This window comes from Mustela lutreola, chromosome 16 (assembly GCF_030435805.1).
Source record: "Mustela lutreola isolate mMusLut2 chromosome 16, mMusLut2.pri, whole genome shotgun sequence".
In the NCBI taxonomy this organism is placed as follows: domain Eukaryota; kingdom Metazoa; phylum Chordata; class Mammalia; order Carnivora; family Mustelidae; genus Mustela; species Mustela lutreola.
This window is the reverse complement of record NC_081305.1, coordinates 35,496,478-35,515,411: the sequence shown is the minus strand read 5'-3', so window position 1 is coordinate 35,515,411 and position 18,934 is coordinate 35,496,478. Positions and strand designations below refer to the sequence as shown.

The window sequence follows — 18,934 nt, the reverse complement described above, 5'->3', positions numbered from 1 at the left end:
ATCAAGGTGCTGGGAACAGGATGTGCTCAGAGGCACGGCATCTCCTCCCTTTGGGTGTTCCTGTTGTATCCTTTATGATAAACTGGCAATCTCATAAGTAGTGTTTTCCTGAGTTCTATAAGCCATTCTAGCAACCCAAAGACGGGGTTGTGGGTACCACTGATGAGCAGTTGGTTAGAAGTGTAGGCAACAACCTGGGACTTGTGACTGACACCTTAAGTCGGGTAGTCTAGTGGGACTGAGTTCTTAACCTGCGGGGTCTGCCCTAACTCCAGGTAGTGTCAGAAGCATTATGAGCAGAGGAAACAGGTTTTTCAACATTATACTGATTCATTCCTGCAACTAGTGCTGTGAGAAATTTTACACATATAATCAAGGGACATTTTGCAAAATAGCTGACCAGTATTTCTCAAAACCCTGTAGGTCTTCAAAAACAAAGCGAGTCTGAGGACTGTCACAGCAGAAGAGCCTTTGCAGATATGACTAAATATAATGGGATATCCTGGAACAGAAAAAGATAAAAACTAGGAAAATCTGAATAAAATATGGGGTGGCGAAGGATTTGAATACATTTCTCCTAAGATACACAAATAGTCAGTAAGCACATGAAAAGATGGCTAACATCATGAGACATTGGGCAAATGAAAATAAAAAACTGCTTCATTACCCACTAGGATGACAGGTACTAACAAATGTTGGCAGTTAAAGTGGAAAAATTGAAATCTCATACATTGCCGGTAGGACTTAAAATGGTACAGACTTTCTGAAAAAGTTTGGCAGTTTTTCAAAGGATTAAACACTTACCATGTGACCCAGCAATTCCACACCTGGAACAGATCTTAAAGAATTATAAATACGTCCATACAAAAATTTATACATGAATGTTCATAGTAGCATTATTCCAATGGAAAAAGCCCCAAATGTCCATCAACTGATGGATGGGTCAACAAACGCATGGTATTGCTAGCTACACAACAGATTACTACAAAGTACTGATCCATACTATGACAGGGATAAACCTTGGAAACATACTAAATAAATAGCTTACAAAAGGCCACATGTTGTTAGGAGCCCATTTTATACAAAACGAAACTAGCTTAGTGATTGTACTAGGAGCTGGGGAACAAAATGAGTAAATGCTAATGGATTTGGGTTTTTTCTTCTGGGGTTGATGAAAATGTTCAGGAATTAGTGGTGATGGTTGCAAACTCTGTAAATATACCGGAAACCACTGAGTTGTACACCATTTTTAAAAAAAGATTTAACAGCACGGGAGTTATTTCAATGAAGTTGTTAAAAAGACTCTTTGTAATGTCAATATCATAGATGCTTATTCTGTGTACAGGTGCTCGACAAAGCAGAGCATGGCCGAGTGCATAACAGATTTTAACAAGGTTGGATTCTCCTTCCATATGGTTTTCACTATGGCCAAAAAAACCTGGGTAGAAGAATTAAAAAAGACTACACTGAACAACTCTAATGTTTTATAAACCTTTATTGGAAAGGCTACAAACTTTATATTGCCACTGCATTTCTTACCCTTAAAGTGGTTGTGGGGAAGTAACCTTGGATACAAAACTACTATGCTGTTGAATCTTGCCCAGGCTGGTTGTAAAATATTTTTTGTACAATGGAGGTAGAGAGGATAGGGCAATAATTTAAACCTCACAGGCCTTGATTAATGCCAGGACCCTTCCCACCCCCACCACATGCCCCCCATTCAGGTTATGGTAGACCTAGAAATAAACTACAAGTACTGTGTTGAGGCTCAGGGATGGCATAATACATTTTTAAATTTTAGTTTTCACTTTTCCCTCTTTGTTCTTTTACAAATGTAAAATGTACAACTAATGTTTCTTCTCCCTAAAATTAAAGTGTGTTCTAAAAATATCTACTCTGGGAATGAAAAGAAGGTAATAGAAGATGGAAAGAGCAACACAACATCCTCTTCATAGCAGTTTTACCTGATTTTTCTCATACCAGCCTAAGAGTCTTACTTTTCTATAAAACATTAGTAATCAATGCTTCCCCCAATCTCAAATATTCAACTTAATGGAGACAGAGAATCTTTAACTTAACATTTAATGAAAACAGCATTTTAACAGGTTCTATGCAGACATGGTTCTAATATTGATTTGCTGTTACCTTATTTTTAAAAGGGGTGGTGGTGGGGAGATACAGAGGCTAGGTTAACCTGGCCCGGATGCTCAGGATCGTAACTTATGAGTTACATAACTCAGATGTCCTTGACTGTACAAAGCATCAATTGAAGCCAATAAAGCCTGTTTCTACCAACATACCAAACTTTCTTTTTGCCTTTTAATACTATAAAATGGGCACATACCTGAGGCATAAGCTTCAGGCCAATGGGTTTTTAAGGGCTGCTTAAGAACCAGAATGAAGGATACATTCTCCAGTTTAAGGATACATTTTACAGTTCAAAGTATGTTCTTCCTTCTAAAAATGTGACACAAAGAATAATTTATACCAACTGCTTTTTATTATCGAGTTTCAGAAACCTTTCACAAGATGGTAAAAAAAAAAAAAAAAGTGGAGGGGACTTTACAACCACAGCTAATGTTATTTTTTTCCATTGTTCCCAGTCAGCTCCAAACCCATTGTGTGCAAAGCCCATTTTTCCATGCATCTAAATGATAGATACAGGCTATGAAATTCTTTATTCTATTTGTAGCAGCTTACGCAGGTGCAGCCAAACACAAAGCTTCAGGACAAATTGTACACAAACTTTACAATGTGGGATTTGGATTTAAAATATGAAACATAAAATCTACACAAAACTGATAAAAAAATCAAGCACGGATACCAGGACTGAAACTTATAACCCATGTGTGAAAGGGAGTCTTATTTCCTTTCAAGTGCTTTATTCTGCTACAGAACAGTCAAAATGAAGATGTAAAGCTTTGTGGTTAGTTTAAATTATACACTCTGTAGATACTATACCAATTTTAAAAGTTACACATAGACCAACAGATGTCCATCAGTTCATCTGGACTGACCAGACACTCCAGCTGGATCGCTGAAAGCAAACCGGGCAAATGTGGAAAGAAAATCCACCTGTGCAATTTGTTTGCAGAGTTTACTGATGGGCACATTGCACTCCTGGTCCATGATGGCTGCTGCTTTCTTCATCAGAGCTATCATTATAGGCTTCACGCCTCTGACCACCTCCCGAGCCCCGAGTGCTATCAAATTCTTGAAGCTCTACTTCCTCTGTGTCTCCAATTATGTTTGGAACTTCTGGTCTAGATGGTAGAAGATCTTCTAGTTCCTTCACGAAAATCAAAACGAAATAAAAATGTTAAGTTTGTGAGCTATCTCTTGGCCTTCTCTCTGGATACAATCCAAAATATATGCTTCTTTGAGAGTTAAATCTAGTGTACTTTAAAGCCAGAGATGACGAACTGATGACCCACAGGTCAAACCTGCAGACATCTTTTGTACATCCCAATATTGCTTAGGACACAAAAAAACAGAATTAGTTGCCAACAATTAAACACTGGAAAATTTTGCCTAAGACACCTTCCTGCACGGAATAACTAATGCTAGCCTGGGAGGCTGCCCCTTCAGGTAAGGGATCTGGTGTTTGGGTTGTCTCAATCCTCCCACAAACTTATATCCAGTCTGCTTTAATTCTTTACTATTCCCTGCTTGGCACCATCAACGTTTATACCAGCAATCCTTTTTTTTTTGAGAGAAAGAGAGAGTAGGGGTAGAGGGAGAGAGAGAATCTTAAGCAGGTTCCATATCCAGCAAGAATCCTGACATGGGGCTTAATCTCACAATCCAGAGACCATGACCTGGGCTGAAACAGAGCTGGATGCTTAACTAAGCCACACAGGTGCCCCAAGCCTTGCCTTTAATAATCACCAGGTCAGCCCAACGATCAATGTTTAAATAGCAAAATTTTACAAATTACATGTTCTAATCTTAGCACCAAAAACAAATCAAAGGTGACCAAGGACCACCTCATTATTAAACTTTTAAGTAATTTCTCGCTTATATATAGAGAGAATACTTACAGAAAGCTTGTCTGGGTTGATCCAGTTGTTTTCAGGAAACTGCACATCAAACTTTATGTAAAGATCACCTTTTTCAAAGGGATTACGATACTGTGGCATTCCTTCTCCTCGAACTACACGGACACAACCTATTATTTGAGTAAGTAAAAAGAAAACTATTAGAATTTTACCCAAGAAGAAAGCTGCTCGATATTTTTTTGAAAGTCACCTACTATAAAAATTTACTAACTGCAAAAACAAAACAAAACAAAACAAAAAAACCCCTCCACATGGAATCCTGGATCAGACAAAAATCAAGACTTACCTGGTTCAATTACTTTTCCAGGGGGGTATTTTACCACAATCTGACGTCCATCAAGGTGCTTAAATGTGAACTGAAATCCACACAGAGCTTCAACAAGTCCTATTTTATATGTCATGTGCAAATCATTCCCATCTCTCTGGAACACCTATAAATAAAGCAAACAAAACACATTAAAAAAAAAAAAATTGGAGCCACACCCTGTTGTGCTGTATTCCTTGAAACGATTTCAAAACCTTCATTCTACCATTCACTGTAAAAGCCAAACTGTCATCCTCCCTAATTTCATAAATTTATATAAGGAAACCGAGCTATTCTCATGTAATATGCTAGGAACACCTATCAGAAAAGCACTGGAGTGACACCTGGGTGGCTCAGTTGGTTAAGCATCTGCCTTTGGCTTGAGTCCTGATCCCAGGGTTCTGGGATCAAACCCCAAGTTGGGCTCCCTGCTTGGCGAAGAGCCCGTTTCTCCTCCTCTGCCCATACCTTCCCTCACCCTCCACTGGGCTTCTGCCTTCTCTCTCAAGTAAATAAATAAAAATCTTAAAAAAAAAAAAAAAAAAAGAAAGAAAGAAAGAAAGAAAAGAAAAGAAAAGCACTGGAATTGGGAAAACTGGCTGATAAAAGCATAGCTGAGGCTCCAAAAACCACAACCAGGGATATTCTGCAATTGTGGCTTATTTTCTGGCCCTGCCTCTGAGCAAAAGGTGTAGACAGTCCAGGGGGATTCTGTAGAACAGATTCACCAGACATGATCGTAACAGGGGAAGGTGAGAGCCTATGTTCAACATAAAAAGCCTAACCAGTAATGCTTGGCCACTAAATGGACTCAATATCATGCTTTACACATGTTTAAGTTTTACATTTAAACTCTGTAAATGTGAAAAATTTGCTTAGATGAACGTAAATCAAACAGCAGTGCTAACACTGACTAATTACACTATTAGCCTATGGCCTAAGTAATGCAAAGATAATTTAATAAACATCAAGTATGTTTCTGAGCTTTCAATGTGTAGCAAAAATACATCCAATTGCACAAATACCTAACATAACTTTTGCTTATTAGAATTTACCACTATCTGTACTTAGCTCTTGAAATTTAAGATGAAGCAAAATTGCAATGGAAAGTCTCACCTAGATTTTTTTCTATATGAAATAGTCTCTCCTCCAAAGAATAAAGCAGATGAACACAGGGAAAGGGAAGGAAAAATAAGACAAAAATAGAGAGGGAGGCAAACCACAAGAGACTCAGCAACAGAAACAAACTGAGGATTCCTGGACAGGAGATGGAATAATTGGGTGATGGGCATTAAGGAGGGCACTTCACGTTATATGCAACTGATGAATCACTGAATTCTACCCTTGAAACTAATAATATAGTATATGCTAACTAAATTCAAATTAAATACATTTTTAAAAAAGATTTTATTTGTTTGACAGAGAAAGAACGGAGAACTCAAGTAGCGGGAGAGGGAGGGGGAGAAGCAGACTCTCTGCCGAGCAGGGAGCCCAATGTGGGGCTCAATCCCAGGACCCTGATGAGCCAAAAGCAGATGCTTAACTGAGCTACCCAAGCGCCTCAAACAGGATGTTTTAATGTTTTTTATAACTGCAAAATGCCAGTGTTTCTGAACATCTTGTAACATTATTGTTCCAAGGGTGCCTGGGTGGCTCAGTGGGTTAAGCCTCTGCCTTCAGCTCAGGTCATGATCTCAGGGTCCTGGGATGGACTCCTGCATCAGGCTCTCTGCTCAGCAGAGAGCCTGCTTCCCCCTCTCTCTCTGCCTGCCTCTGCTTACTTGTGATCTCTGTCAAATAAATAAATAAAATCTTAAAAAAAAAACACACACACATTATTATTCCAAGAACCATCTATAACCAAATACCCTTCGGTTAAAGCTACATCAGAAGTAGGGAACAAGAGGCACCATGTTCTTAGAAGGGAGCTCAACTTAAAATGATTCCAACTGAAGATGGTATCAGGGTTGTTTCGGTGGGCAGGGAACTCTGGTGGAGGGGTGAGTAGGCTAGAAAATTTGATGCTAAAATCTGAACAGAGAACAAATAGGAATTTGGGGAATTTTTGAAAAACCAGGTTAATGAGGAAGAATTACGAAGAACCAGACAGTTAAAGACTTAAAGCGATGATAATTTCTGGAAAACAAAGTATTAAGAAGGGACTAACATCACCAGATACTGTGGTTCCTTGTGCAAATGCACAACTGTAGCCATTATCACCAAAACATACATACACCTGTACTAAAAGACGAATACACATGATATAAAGCAGTCTCAAAATTGAAATGTTTTCTGACTGGAAGATTTGTATGTTTTGGCTATAGCACTCACCCTAATCCCATGGCCTGACCAACTCCTTTAGCACAACTGCTGAAAGGGGGGGGGGGGGAGCCCCAAAGTAACTATAAGCTTTTTCATTAACTACTTGAGCCAAATTTTCTTAGAAGGTTAACATTTTCAGGTTACCTAGATGGCTCAGTCAGTTGACCATCAGACTCTTGCTTTTTCTTTTTTTAAAAGATTTTATTTATTTATTTGACAGACAAAGATCACAAATAGGAAGAGGCAGCCAAAGAGAGAGGAGGAAGCAGGCTCTCTGCCAAGCAGAGACCGATGTGAGGCCTGATCCCAGGACCCTGGTACCATGACTCGAGCCAAAGGCAGAGGCTTTGACCCACTGAGCTACCCAGGCACCCCACTCTTGCTTTCTTTAGGCTCAGGTCCTAATCTCAGGGCTGTGAGACTGAGCCCCATATTGGACTCTGCACTGACCATGGAGTTTCCCCGAGATTCTCTCTCTCCCTCTGCTCCTCCCCGACCTCTCTGTCCTTCTCAAATAAATAAATAAATAAGTCTTGGGGTGGGGTACCTGGGAGGAAAGGAGTTACAAATATTTCAACCTATAAGATCCTAAGGCAGAATTCTAGGAATTACTGTTTTTTACTAAGCAAGAAGCACTTGCTATCTGTAAGTTTGGCAATATCCACAAAGGGTCTAAATATATATAGTAATTTATAGATTTGCTGAGGTAAAAAATTTATCCTGAGAAAGGCTAACATAGGAGAGAGCAAGCTACAATCTAGTTAGGGAATTAATCCAACCAATCAAATTCCCAGAATCTACATTTCAATATAGCTTTACTCTCTATTAAATTCTTTAAATGATTTTCAAAATTTACTTTATTTGTAGAAATCACCATCAAATGAGGAAAAATTTTTAGTACAAACTAAAATGGTGCCCTCTCTCTGCCTACTTGTGATCTGTCAAATAAATAAAATCTTAAAAAAAAAAAAAAAAAAAAAAAAAAGGCAGGGGCGGGGGGAGATGCCTAGGTGGCTCAGTGGCTTAAAGCCTCTGCCTTTAGCTCAGTTCATGATCTCAGGGTCCTGAGATCGAGCCCCACATAGGGCTCTCTGCTCGGCTGAGAGCCTGCTTCCCTCGCTCTGCCTGTCTTTCTGCCTACTTGTGATCTTTGTCAAATAAATAAATAAATATAAATAAAAAATAAATAAATAAAATCTTTAAAACAACAACAACAACAACAAAAAGCTAGAAATGTGGTTGACTTGTGATATAAGAACCTTTAGAGAAACTCAAGTCAATGTGATCAAGTATGATGCCAGAACCTTGTGAAAAGCTTCTATAGTCAAGAATATGGGTTATTACTAAAGAGGTTCCCCGAATAGCTCCGAATACCGTCTTCAAGAATAAAGGCCCTCAGTATATGCACTGGACTCCCTGCTTGGTGGGGAATCTGCGCCTCCCCTATCCCTTTGCTGTTCCCCTTGCTTGTGCTCTCAAGTTCTGTCAAATAGATAGATAAAATCTTAAAAAAAAAAAAAAAAAGTGTAATGGTGTAAACAAAACAATACATACTAGATCACATCGTTGGACCACTTAATTATGCCTTGTATATAACATACGATATGTATCCAAAATAATTATTTTTTTTTCCAAAATAATTATTTTTACTTTTTTAGCATTTTATTTATTTGAGAGAGAGCACGAATGTGAGAGCACAAGCAGGAGTAGTGGGGGAGGGGCACAGGGAGAAGCAGACTCCCTCCCATCTGAGCAGGAAGCCTAATGTGGGCTTGATCCCAGGACCCCACGATCATGAGGTGGGCCAAAGGCAGATGCTTAACCAACTAAACCACCCAGGCACCCCCAAAATAAATTTTTTTAAAATTGCAGAACCTTTTAAGAAAAGGTCACATGGTAAACCCAGAATGTAAAACAAATCAAGAGAGCAGCACTGAAAACTGAAGTCCTATCCACCACTCACTATCCACCACCCATCAAAGGAGTTTCACAATGAAAAATGAGCTGCCTTAGATCATCTGGTCCAATGCCCTTATTTTCCATAAACAAGGAAACTGGGGTATAGAGACAACAGGATTACTTAAGATTATAGTGCTAACCAATGGCTGAGCTGGGACTAAAACTGACTCCTTTTCAGTGCTCTGACTGCACCTGCTCTGTTGGTCTACTAAACAGTCAGTTCTTATAAACTTAGCCCAACCACTTAACTTCTATGTTCAGTGTTGTTCCACAGAACCCAAAAAGATCTAACCTGTATCTTAACCACGAGAGCCATTTCTGAATAAAACAAAAATTAAACAAACAAACAAAAAGGAAATTACCTCATGTTCCTTCTCTTGTAGCAAAAGTACAATGTCTCCTGGTTCCACTCCTGGGGCCTGATCTGCTTCCCCAGTGAATGTAATTCTCTGTCCATGTTTCATGCCTTTGTCTACGTGGACTTCAAGAATCTTGACTTCTTTAATCACCTTCTTCCCTTCACATTTTTTACAGCGGTCCTTTTCATTAATTACCTCTCCTAAAAAGAGAGAACATTCAAACTCCCAGCAAGAGTATTACATTGTACTATTGTACTATTGTAATATTGTACTATTGTAATATTTTTATTAATTAAATACATGTTTTGGATTTAACCTCTATGTAAAAAGTTTTGTTTAAATTATCATTCTTTTTTTTAAAAATTTTTTTTTAATTATCATTCTTAATAACAGAAACTTACATCTTATTACAAGTTACCTTAAGAACCCAGCTACCTGGTTCCATTTCAAGAAGAAATGTTATGAGAAATGTAATATATCTTAAACAATACTTTCCTGACTCCTGACTACACTTCCTAAAGTTCAAACAAAGCCTAAGGATCAAGGAAACAAAATGGGTAGTCAGATGCTGAAGCTTCTAAAAGTGCTACTTCATTTTTTGTCCTCATTCTTAGTTTCATGGAAGTTTAACTCTACAGAGACAGCCCAAATAAAAACTTAAAAAAATCTTTTATGGTTCATTGTAATTTTGTATACTGGGTATGTGATTTTATTTATTTCCTAGACTAACCCCTGCCCAGACATCCTATTACAGATCTTCCTTTTATTTAGGTACACTATCATTGAGATATTTCCAAAACCAATAAAGAGATGGCTAAATTTTAGCTGACATTGAGTATCCTCAAACCAAGTTTAGGACAACACAGTTTCTTTTCTAAGCATTCTTCTGAAACATTTAATTGGTGGTATAATAAAGTAAAACTGAAGCTCTACACAGTACATTGTGAAAAAATAGCATTGATTTCTACTGGCTGATTACTGGCACATTTTAATGCTTAGGTAGCATATATAATTAATGACTTCAGGGACTATTTCTAGAACACTACTCTCAAAAATTATGTTCTGTAAAACATCAATTCCTCGTAACAGTACATAGAACTGTTAGAGCTTTTAATAAGGTAAAGTGCACTGAGACTTTCCAGGAGGGGAATTTAATATACAGTTTCTCCATTATTTCACCACTTCCTAGACCAATCTGGAAAAAAATGCTCTAGAACTGTGCTGCCCAATGGTAGCCATCAGCCATCTGTGGTTATTTAATTAAAATTTAAAATTCAGTTGCTCAGTCACACTAGCTACATTTCACATACTGAACAGTCTCAGGTGGCTAGTGGTGACCATACTTGACATTGCATACACAGAAAAATGTGTAAATATTTTATTAGAAAAATTTTGTAGCATTTTTGTATATCATTGTACATCACTCTAGAAAAAATTTATTAGATGGCACTGCTCTAGAACAGGGTCTGGCAAACTAAAACCCACAGGCCAAATTGGATATGCCCGTTTTTCTAAGGAATGTTTAGCTGGAAGTTGGTCATGTCCATTTGGTTATATATTGTCTATAACTATAAAACCACTACAAGGACAGAGGTGAGTAGTAGTTTCAGAAATCACTCTGAGGGGGCGCCTGGGTGCCACTGTGTTCAGTTTGGGTTATAATCCCGGAGTCCTGGGATCGAGTCCCACATTGGGCTCCCTGCTCTGGGGGGAGTCTGCTTCTCCCTCTGACCTTCTCCCCTCTCATGCTCTCTCTCAAATAAATAAAGTCTTTAAAAAAAAAAAAGAAAGAAAGAAAGAAATCACTCTGAGCCCAAGTATTTCAAAGCCATTCAAAACATGAAGTAGTAAAAAAACAAAACCCAAAACACAAAAACCCTGAAGTATTTACTTCTGTGAGAAGAGCTTCAATTCCCATTTTGCTTAAAAGCTAGCAAGCTAAAGCTTACAGTAAAACCCTCCACTTATCAAAATGATAACTGAACAATGTGCTGTCTCCCTCTTTATCAAATATAACCTTTAAAAATATAAAGGGACAAAAAAACTTTGCCCATTCTTTCGAAACTAAAGAAGACTAACATTTCACTAAACAAATCTACTGTTGTGTTCATACAGCCTATGCGTAATAGAATAATTACTTTCATATTCGTCTTTTAGAACTCTGTATCTTTAAGAAGATGAACACAAACACATGTTAAAAAAGAAAAATTATAAGCCTCTCCAATTCCTGCATTTCCAATCCATTTCAACATAAAAGCAGAGAAGTATTGGCATGCATACCTTCTCCATTACAATCAGAACACACAGACTGCATCTGTTGTACCATTCCTGGAGCCAGCTGTCTGATCATGATGCGTACACCTCGACCTCGACAAGCACTACACTTCTGAACAGCTCCAGACTTTCCGCCTTGGCTAAAGGAAGGAAAGATGTAAGTTAGATTTTTGCCCACAGACCATACCATTGGCCATGACAAACAGGAAATGTGCTTTTCACACCTTCATCTTCAACCTTCAATGACTAGTATTTAAACTTTCAAATGTATCAGAAAATGTTCCATTTGGGTAGTTTAAATCATGAACAATTTTTACCTGGTATAGACTAAATGTGCCACTGAAAGAACAGAAATTAATTTATTTCATAAACCTGAACACACACTTACCCACTGCATGCACTACAGAGTACATTCTTGCTAAGTTGTAGTTTGGTTGTCTTGCCATTATACAGATCTTCTAAAGACACTCTGGGAAGAAAAGAATTAGGTCCAATCAAATTTTGCCAAACGCTTCTAAATATAAGATATAAATGACAGCTCGCACAGCAAATTTTACTATAACCTTTTAAAGAATTCAAAATCATCTTACATTAAGTCAACTGATGGAACTTTTGTTTTGTGACTCAAATTAGCAGAAGAATTTTATGATTATGGAGAGTATATATGATGCTCAAAGCCACAGCCTATAGGATCAGGCCAACAATTCGCTATACTGTGTTTTCTGATAGAGCTGATAACCGAACAAACCCAAGCACCACAACCTTCTTCTGGCCTTAGGCAGGAGCCTCCATCTAATACAACCCTCTGAATGAGATACAATTATTATCCTCCTTTTACAAGACAAAACTGAACAGAGGTTAACTTGCCTTACTTGGTCACACAGGCAGCAAAGCTCCAGAGTCCATGCTCTACTAAAGACTCTGCTCCCCCCAAAAACAATTTTTAGAAAGGTGACAAAGTTATATTACAATTTATAGGAGTCGTATGCAACTTAGCTTGCGTATGTCTCAAGAACAAAACAAAACAAAACAAAAAACAAAAGAGACCTTATCAACAGTGGGATAAAGAGGAGGAAAAGAACAGGTTTTCAAAAGAGCCTAGAAGTTTAAGAGGTCTTTAAGTTTAAGTTTTTAAGTTTAAGTCTTTAAGTTTAAGAAGTTTAAGAAGGACCCACTGACTTATAACCAAAATTATAACTTTGAACAACTTTTAACAAATTTCCAAAGGGGTCTATGATTTTTTTAAAAAAGAACAGTTTAAAAGCCTATTAAAAATACAAAACTGAGGGCGCCCGGATGGGTCAGTTGGTTGGGTGGCTTCCTTCAGCTCACGTCATGATCCTGGAGTACCCAGATCGAGTCCCACATTGGGCTCCCAGCTCCATAGGGAGTCTGCTTCTCCCTGACCTCCTCTCTCCTGCTCTCTCTCATTGTCTCTCTCTCAAATAAGAAAATAAAATCTTAAAAAAAAAAAAAAAAAAAAACCTGATAAAATCCAATTCATCTTTATATAGCATATTTGAATTACAGGACTGTTCATTTCCAAACTAACCTCAAAACAATCTATGTATATCAAGTCTCAAAAATATTATTCTTTAGGATCTGAGAGCAATGCTTTTAATGTGGTTTTACTCTTCTCATTGTGTTTTAAAATCTCCTTTAGCAGTAAAGAAAGCACCTATACTATTTATTTTGTGGTATTCAAACTTTCCCAAAATCATTACTTCAAGCTAAAATTTGTATGTTCTAGGCAGTGTAAGAATAAAACACTACCAACACTTCCCAATGAGATAGCTACAACTTAATCAGACAAAAGCAACTGGCTGCATCTTTTATACCCATAACAATCTTTAACCAAATCATCTACAGAAAACAAATAGGTAGCTCATTTCCTCCTTACATATCAAATTACACTAGTATACAAAACCAAAACCACTACATAAGAGGCCAGAAAAATACAGACACTTCAACAAACATGGCTTATGAAGGAAAAGTATGGGTAATGGTCTGGCCAAGCTGACACTCTCCACCAATGATGCTAAACTGGCACAATCCTTTATAAGGCAATTTAGTTGTAGTTATCAGCCTCAAAACACTGAAGCCTGCCTGGATATCTCCGCCAAGAAAAGACAATGCTGTATATAAAGATAGTCAAAGCAGCTATTTATTACAGAAAAAAATTCGCAACATCCTCTAGAAAAGGTGAATGCTTAAATAAATCATGGAATGAAATATTATAAAGCCTCCCAAAATGAAATCCTGTAACAACAGGTAAATTTTAATACTGTTAAAAGAAAACAGCATCTACTGTATACATTGAAAAAATTTTAAAGTATTAAGAATTTATTAAGGCACAGCAAGTACTCTCCTGATCTTATTTACTTCTTAAATCATTTCTGTATCAACTAACCCACCATACTTGGAAGAATATCCAACTGATAATTTATTTCTAAGGATAAATTCTTTAAAAATACAAACAAATTTAAGAATGAGATTCAAATAATGTAGAAGTTTACACTTCCTCTTATCTACTCAAATATATAAATCAGATAATAATGAAATATTTTAAATAAACACTTGAAAGTCTCTGATATTTGCTAGTAAAACCATTACTGGTTCACGAAAAGGCGATAAAAGACCTCACAAACTTTGCGAAGTAAAATAGCTATTTTCATACTGTAGAGGGCTCATGGGTTCACAGTCTAAGACCAAGGTCAGACACCATTCACATGTTGGCAGGTTAATGTCAGGCTAGAAGCCAGCAAGCTCCATGGAAACCAATTTGGGAGAGTTCACACTGAGGATCAAGTAATGAGTGACTGTAACATGTAAACAAACTAGTCACAGTCCCATACTTTGTAAGTTTTTAAATAAAAAGTAACTTGGAAAATTTAAATACTTAAAAGAAAATAATCTTCATTATTGTAATTTTAAATTATATAGTAACAAGTGGCTTCAGACCAATATAACAAAACCATCCCCCTCCTCAGTAGAAACATCAACCATCCTTTAAGATGTGTAGCAAAATACAGACACCCAGGTTATCAAATTCAATTTAGTCATCCAATGAGGACAGTGAGGAAATAGATTTTTTTTCTGACAAAAGACAGAACATTTTTGATACCTTTAGCTTTACTAAGCATTACTACTTGAAAAAATAGTACTCAATATTTTTTTAAAAAGAAAAAAAAAGATATTCACTTAAGTGGATGCATCATGTCTTCTCCTCTTCTTCTGCCATTTCGACTTCTACTCTGATTGCCCATGAAGCCGAACAATCCCCCACCAAAAATGTGAGAGAAAATATCATCCATGCCACCACCTCCACCGCTACCTTCCCGAAGACCTTGTTCTCCATATCTGTCATATAATTCACGCTTCTCAGGATTTGACAGTACTTCATATGCAAAACTGATTTCTTTGAACTATTATATAAAAAAAAAAGGCAACAAGGAAAACAATTAGATTTTCAAGTAGAGGAGTGGGGGAAAGGCTACTGAAACCTGGAACCCAATTATTCTAACAAAAGCTATAAATTACCTTTGGTTTGATTCTGGTCTTATCTCCCACCTACGACTGCCTGGAATGTTAGCATTCCCAATACAAAACCAAAATACTCTTCATGTAAAAGTTTGGCTTAATGGGAACACATGGGACTTTTCTTTACAAGATTCCTTTTTTCAAGCAGGGCAATTTAAAACTGAAACCTCTAAGGAAAAGTCTCAAGTAACTTACTTTGTCACCAGCATTTGGATTCTTATCAGGATGGTATTCCTTGGCTAACTTTCTGTATGCCTTCAATACAAAAGAAAAATTTAAAAAAGGTTACATACAAAATCTGATTTAACGATTTATGAATACTAAATATTAATTTTTCTGAGAAGCAATGGGTTAAAACCACAACCTTCCAAAAACATCTTTTATTCATTGAGATTGTTTGACAATCTGGATTCATAAGCCGAGAAAATCTCAATATTATTTACTAATTTATTCGCCTCAATACTGTTCACTCAGTAACCAAAAACAAAATATGAGAAATCGGTATTTTCATTATTGTCAAATGTCTCTGATGGCCAGTAGCCATACCAAGAGGACTCCAGTGAACGCTAAAGAAAAGATCGTTAAGTTTGTTAAAACTGCGAAACATTTTAACAATTAAGCTAAGGGTAGAGCCTCTGCTCAGGATGGCTCCTACCTTCGCTGTAGCTGAAACATCAGCCAAGAGAAGCTCCTTTTATTTTTTCATGTGAAGGATTAATTAGGGTATTAGTTAATTGGAGTGACTTCAGTTTTCGTGAAGTTGCATACATTTAGGTGGCTAGGAGACACAGCACTTAAGTCTTTATTCACAGACACATGAATTATATAATACAGACTAGCATTTCCGGTAAGGTAACAGGAAGTCCATTTTACTCTCAACTCTACCCGTCCCAAGGCCTAAGGAGCAGTCTCCTTTTTTCTCAGCTTACAAATCTGGATACTTGAAGCTCGGTGAAGACTGTGTAGGGCTCAGTCACATGCCGCAAGTGCTTTGAAATCTCGAGATCAAAGATTCGCAGCACCACAGAGCGCAGTAAGGCCTTCTATTTATTTTTAGTGTACACTCAGGTGTTTGGCTGGGACCCACGGGCTACTCCTGAAGCGGGTACACACAGCCAGGCTACCTGCCCACAGAACAATACACAGACGCACGGGGTCGGTGGGCGAAGGAGGAAGAGAGGGAGGCGCTCCTGCGGCTGCGGCACCCAGGAAACATCCCCAACTGTCCGGAGGCACCGGCGGGGGCGGCCTCAACCCGCCCGCCAGGCCCTAGACCCGGGCCGGACTCGGCTCCGAAGCCGACGACCGCGGCGTAGACGTCTCCCCCGAGGCCGAGATGCGCTGTGCGCCTCTGTCCAACCTGTTTTTCCAGGGTGATGACCTCCGCGCGGGGAGGGCCGCGCAGGCTGCAGCCTCCCGGGAGCGCCCGGCCTCCGGCGCCTGCCGGGGGAGGGAGGAAGGAAGCGCTCCCGTCGTGTTTGCGCAGGGGTGGGTTTTATTTGCTGCATTTGCGGGCGGGCGGGGCCGACGGCCCAAGGTCAGCCGAGGCCGGTCTCGCTGCCGCTGCCGCCCCCCGGCCCGAACCCGCAGCGTCCGGCGCCGGCTCGTGGGCAGCCCCGTAGCGCGGCCTGGCCGCCTCAGCCGAGCAGGCCCGCGCCCCTCACACCTTGCCCGGCCGTCCCGCTCCCCACTACCTTCTTTAGCTCGTTCTCGCTGGCACCGGGCGGGACGCCCAGGATGTCGTACAGCTTGGTGTCGGCCACGTTTGCCATGGCGGCCGGCCGGGCAGCGCTTAGGGAAGTAAGCGACGGAGCAGACGGAGCGCAGCCAGGCCCACAGCGGCGTCGGCGGCAGCGCAGGCCGAGGAAGACAGCGAGGGAAAGAGGGGCGGGGCTGAACTTTGACCCGACGCACGGTGCGCCGTGACGTCGCTGCGCGGAGTCCGCCCCCAAGCCCTGGGCCCTGGGCATTGGGGGTCGTGCAGGAGGACTCCGCGGTAGGCTGGCTTTTCGTCGGGGTCTGGTCACGCGGGCGGGGTCCAGCGTAGAAACTGAGAGAACTGTAATCCGCGCTTTCCAAGAATTTCAGCTCCGTGCGAAAGGCGTTTATGGAGAGTGCTGAGGGGGAGGAAGAGGCTACCCGCCTCGGTCAGCATCGCGGGCAAGAAAGCCAGGCCGGGCCCCCGCGGGAGGCCCCGCAGAGGTCGTCCGCCGATTCCGAGATGCCGCAGGTGGACCCTCTGCGTCTGGTTCCCTCGGGGTTTAAGATGAAAAACAGCACCTGAGTGTGTGTGTGTGTGTGTCTTTGTGTCTCTGTCTGTCGTGTATGTTTTGTATTAAGGAATTTTTAACCATCCCTGCAAGTAGTATGTTGCATCGCAGAGTACAACAGTTATAGCTACATTTTACCGATTTTGTTTCATTTGTCTCCTCCCGCCGGTACTCCCTAGTCTCCAGTGTTTTAAGGGAAACCATTTTATTCATAAGTGTATGTACCCGACATGACTTTTGAAGGCCTAGCCACATTTAATGAAATTAAAAGTCTTTCATCTAATTCCTTGTCCATGTTTGGATTTTCAGAGTTGCCTTAACGACCTTTCACAGTTGATTTGTGGTATCCGGGTCCAAATTAGGGCTGACCCGTTGCCTCTGGATCACATGTTCAAGTCTCTAACTTTATAGCATTAAAATGAGCCAACGCCAGAGCTCTAAAGGGTATAAGGCAGCCTGGCTGGACAGTTACCCGGTGATTGATGCCCATCGATTTACTTCATTTCAGAAAATGTTTGCAGTGCACCCACCACGTGCTGTGATGGACAGTCACCTGGACTGGGGGAGGGGAGGGTTACAAGAGGAGAAGCCGCAGTGCCGGCCTTCAACTCCCTAACGGTTTATGGAGACATAAAAATAAGATGTTCTTCTCCTTTGGAACGCAAACTCGTCGTAAAGACTTCAGCATAACCATCTCAGAATAATCTCTCTTCCTTGGCATTCCTCCAGCCATAGTTGTGGAGGGCCTTGAGTATCCTGCCAAGGACTGCAATTTATCCTGAAAATTCTGGGGAGTCATTGGTGGGAAGACCTGGTACTCCTTCCACCCAACTCTTCCCTTTTCTTTAAATCCTATCGAAAATGCTCTTCTTTCAGTGAACTTTTACTTGATTCCACAGCGGGGTGAACACCACTTTTCTCGTACGAGTTTCCACTACCCTTGTTGTGCCTTTCCTAGTCGTGTCGGATGTGAAATTTGAACAGTATTTTTGTGTGAGTCTGAACTCCATTAATAGGCTGTAGATTACTTAGGGGAAATTCATTCTTCTGTACCCCACAAGGTCTGGTTTTGAATGCAGTAGGCCTCAGTAATTTCACATTTTAAGACATTCATAAAAAGCAGTATAAAGTTGTGGAGTTAGAGCATGTGGGTTGGTAGCCTGGATCTGCCACTTATTAACAATGTGATCTTGAGCAAGTTATTTAATTTTTCGGAGTCTATTTCCTCACATGTAAAGCTAGGTTTAATACTATTTATGTCATTGGCTTGTTTTGAGAATTAAAAGAGTTAATAACATAATTGGAACAGGAGTTAAAGCCAAATTTTAGCAATTGGTTTTTGCCCATTTGTCTGTAGGCTGTTTCCATATGTCTGTTCATTGTTTTTCATTTAAATACCTGCGTTTCCTGAGCGGAATTCCCCAGCTTCCTCCATTGCTTATGTGGAATGCCCCTCAGTCCTTTTTCATGATCTCACCTCTCCAGACCTCCCTGCTTGCCAGTTACCATACTTTCTTCATTCATCAGTTCTTGCTGCACATGAGAATATGAACTGAAAACTGTCTTTATTGCAACCTTTATGTAGTTTACCTTATTTTCTTTATTTCTGCTCATAAAGAGTCAAAAAGAACTGGACTTTTCTGTTTGTTTCAGTTTTACTCAACTTTTTCTTTCTTTTTTTAAATTTTTTTAACAAGTGGAAAAAAGTCCTCACTTGGTTCAATTTTAGATATTTTAGTGAATAGCTAGGTAAATTCTTTCCTTAGCTCTAAGTTATTTTTTACCTGTCTCTAAGCCAGCAACATAATTCACATTTTAATTTTGTTTTCATTTATTTATAATAGTTAC

At 39.6% G+C, this 18,934-nt stretch overlaps 1 protein-coding gene across 1 annotated transcript; it reads right to left on the bottom strand.

Moving 5' to 3' along the window:
• Positions 1-1,477: 1,477 nt before the first annotated feature.
• DNAJA2 (DnaJ heat shock protein family (Hsp40) member A2) lies at positions 1,478-16,809 on the bottom strand. The gene is made up of 9 exons (XM_059152481.1): positions 16,511-16,809; positions 15,012-15,071; positions 14,478-14,701; positions 11,665-11,745; positions 11,283-11,416; positions 9,006-9,202; positions 4,345-4,489; positions 4,041-4,168; positions 1,478-3,289 (listed from the first exon to the last, which is right to left on the bottom strand). Exons 1-9 carry the CDS (start codon positions 16,784-16,786, stop codon positions 3,098-3,100), a joined length of 1,437 nt encoding a protein of 478 aa, XP_059008464.1. The 5' UTR covers positions 16,787-16,809; the 3' UTR covers positions 1,478-3,097.
• Positions 16,810-18,934: the final 2,125 nt, after the last annotated feature.

Coding starts and splice junctions, on each gene's coding strand:
- DNAJA2 (XM_059152481.1), bottom strand. CDS start 16,786: ATGCCCAGGGCCCAGGGCTTGGGGGCGGACTCCGCGCAGCGACGTCAC. Junction 4,490..9,005: donor TACAAGAGAAGGAACATGAG/GTAATTTCCTTT, acceptor CTTTATTTATAG/GTGTTCCAGAGAGATGGGAA. Junction 4,169..4,344: donor TGGAAAAGTAATTGAACCAG/GTAAGTCTTGAT, acceptor CTCAAATAATAG/GTTGTGTCCGTGTAGTTCGA.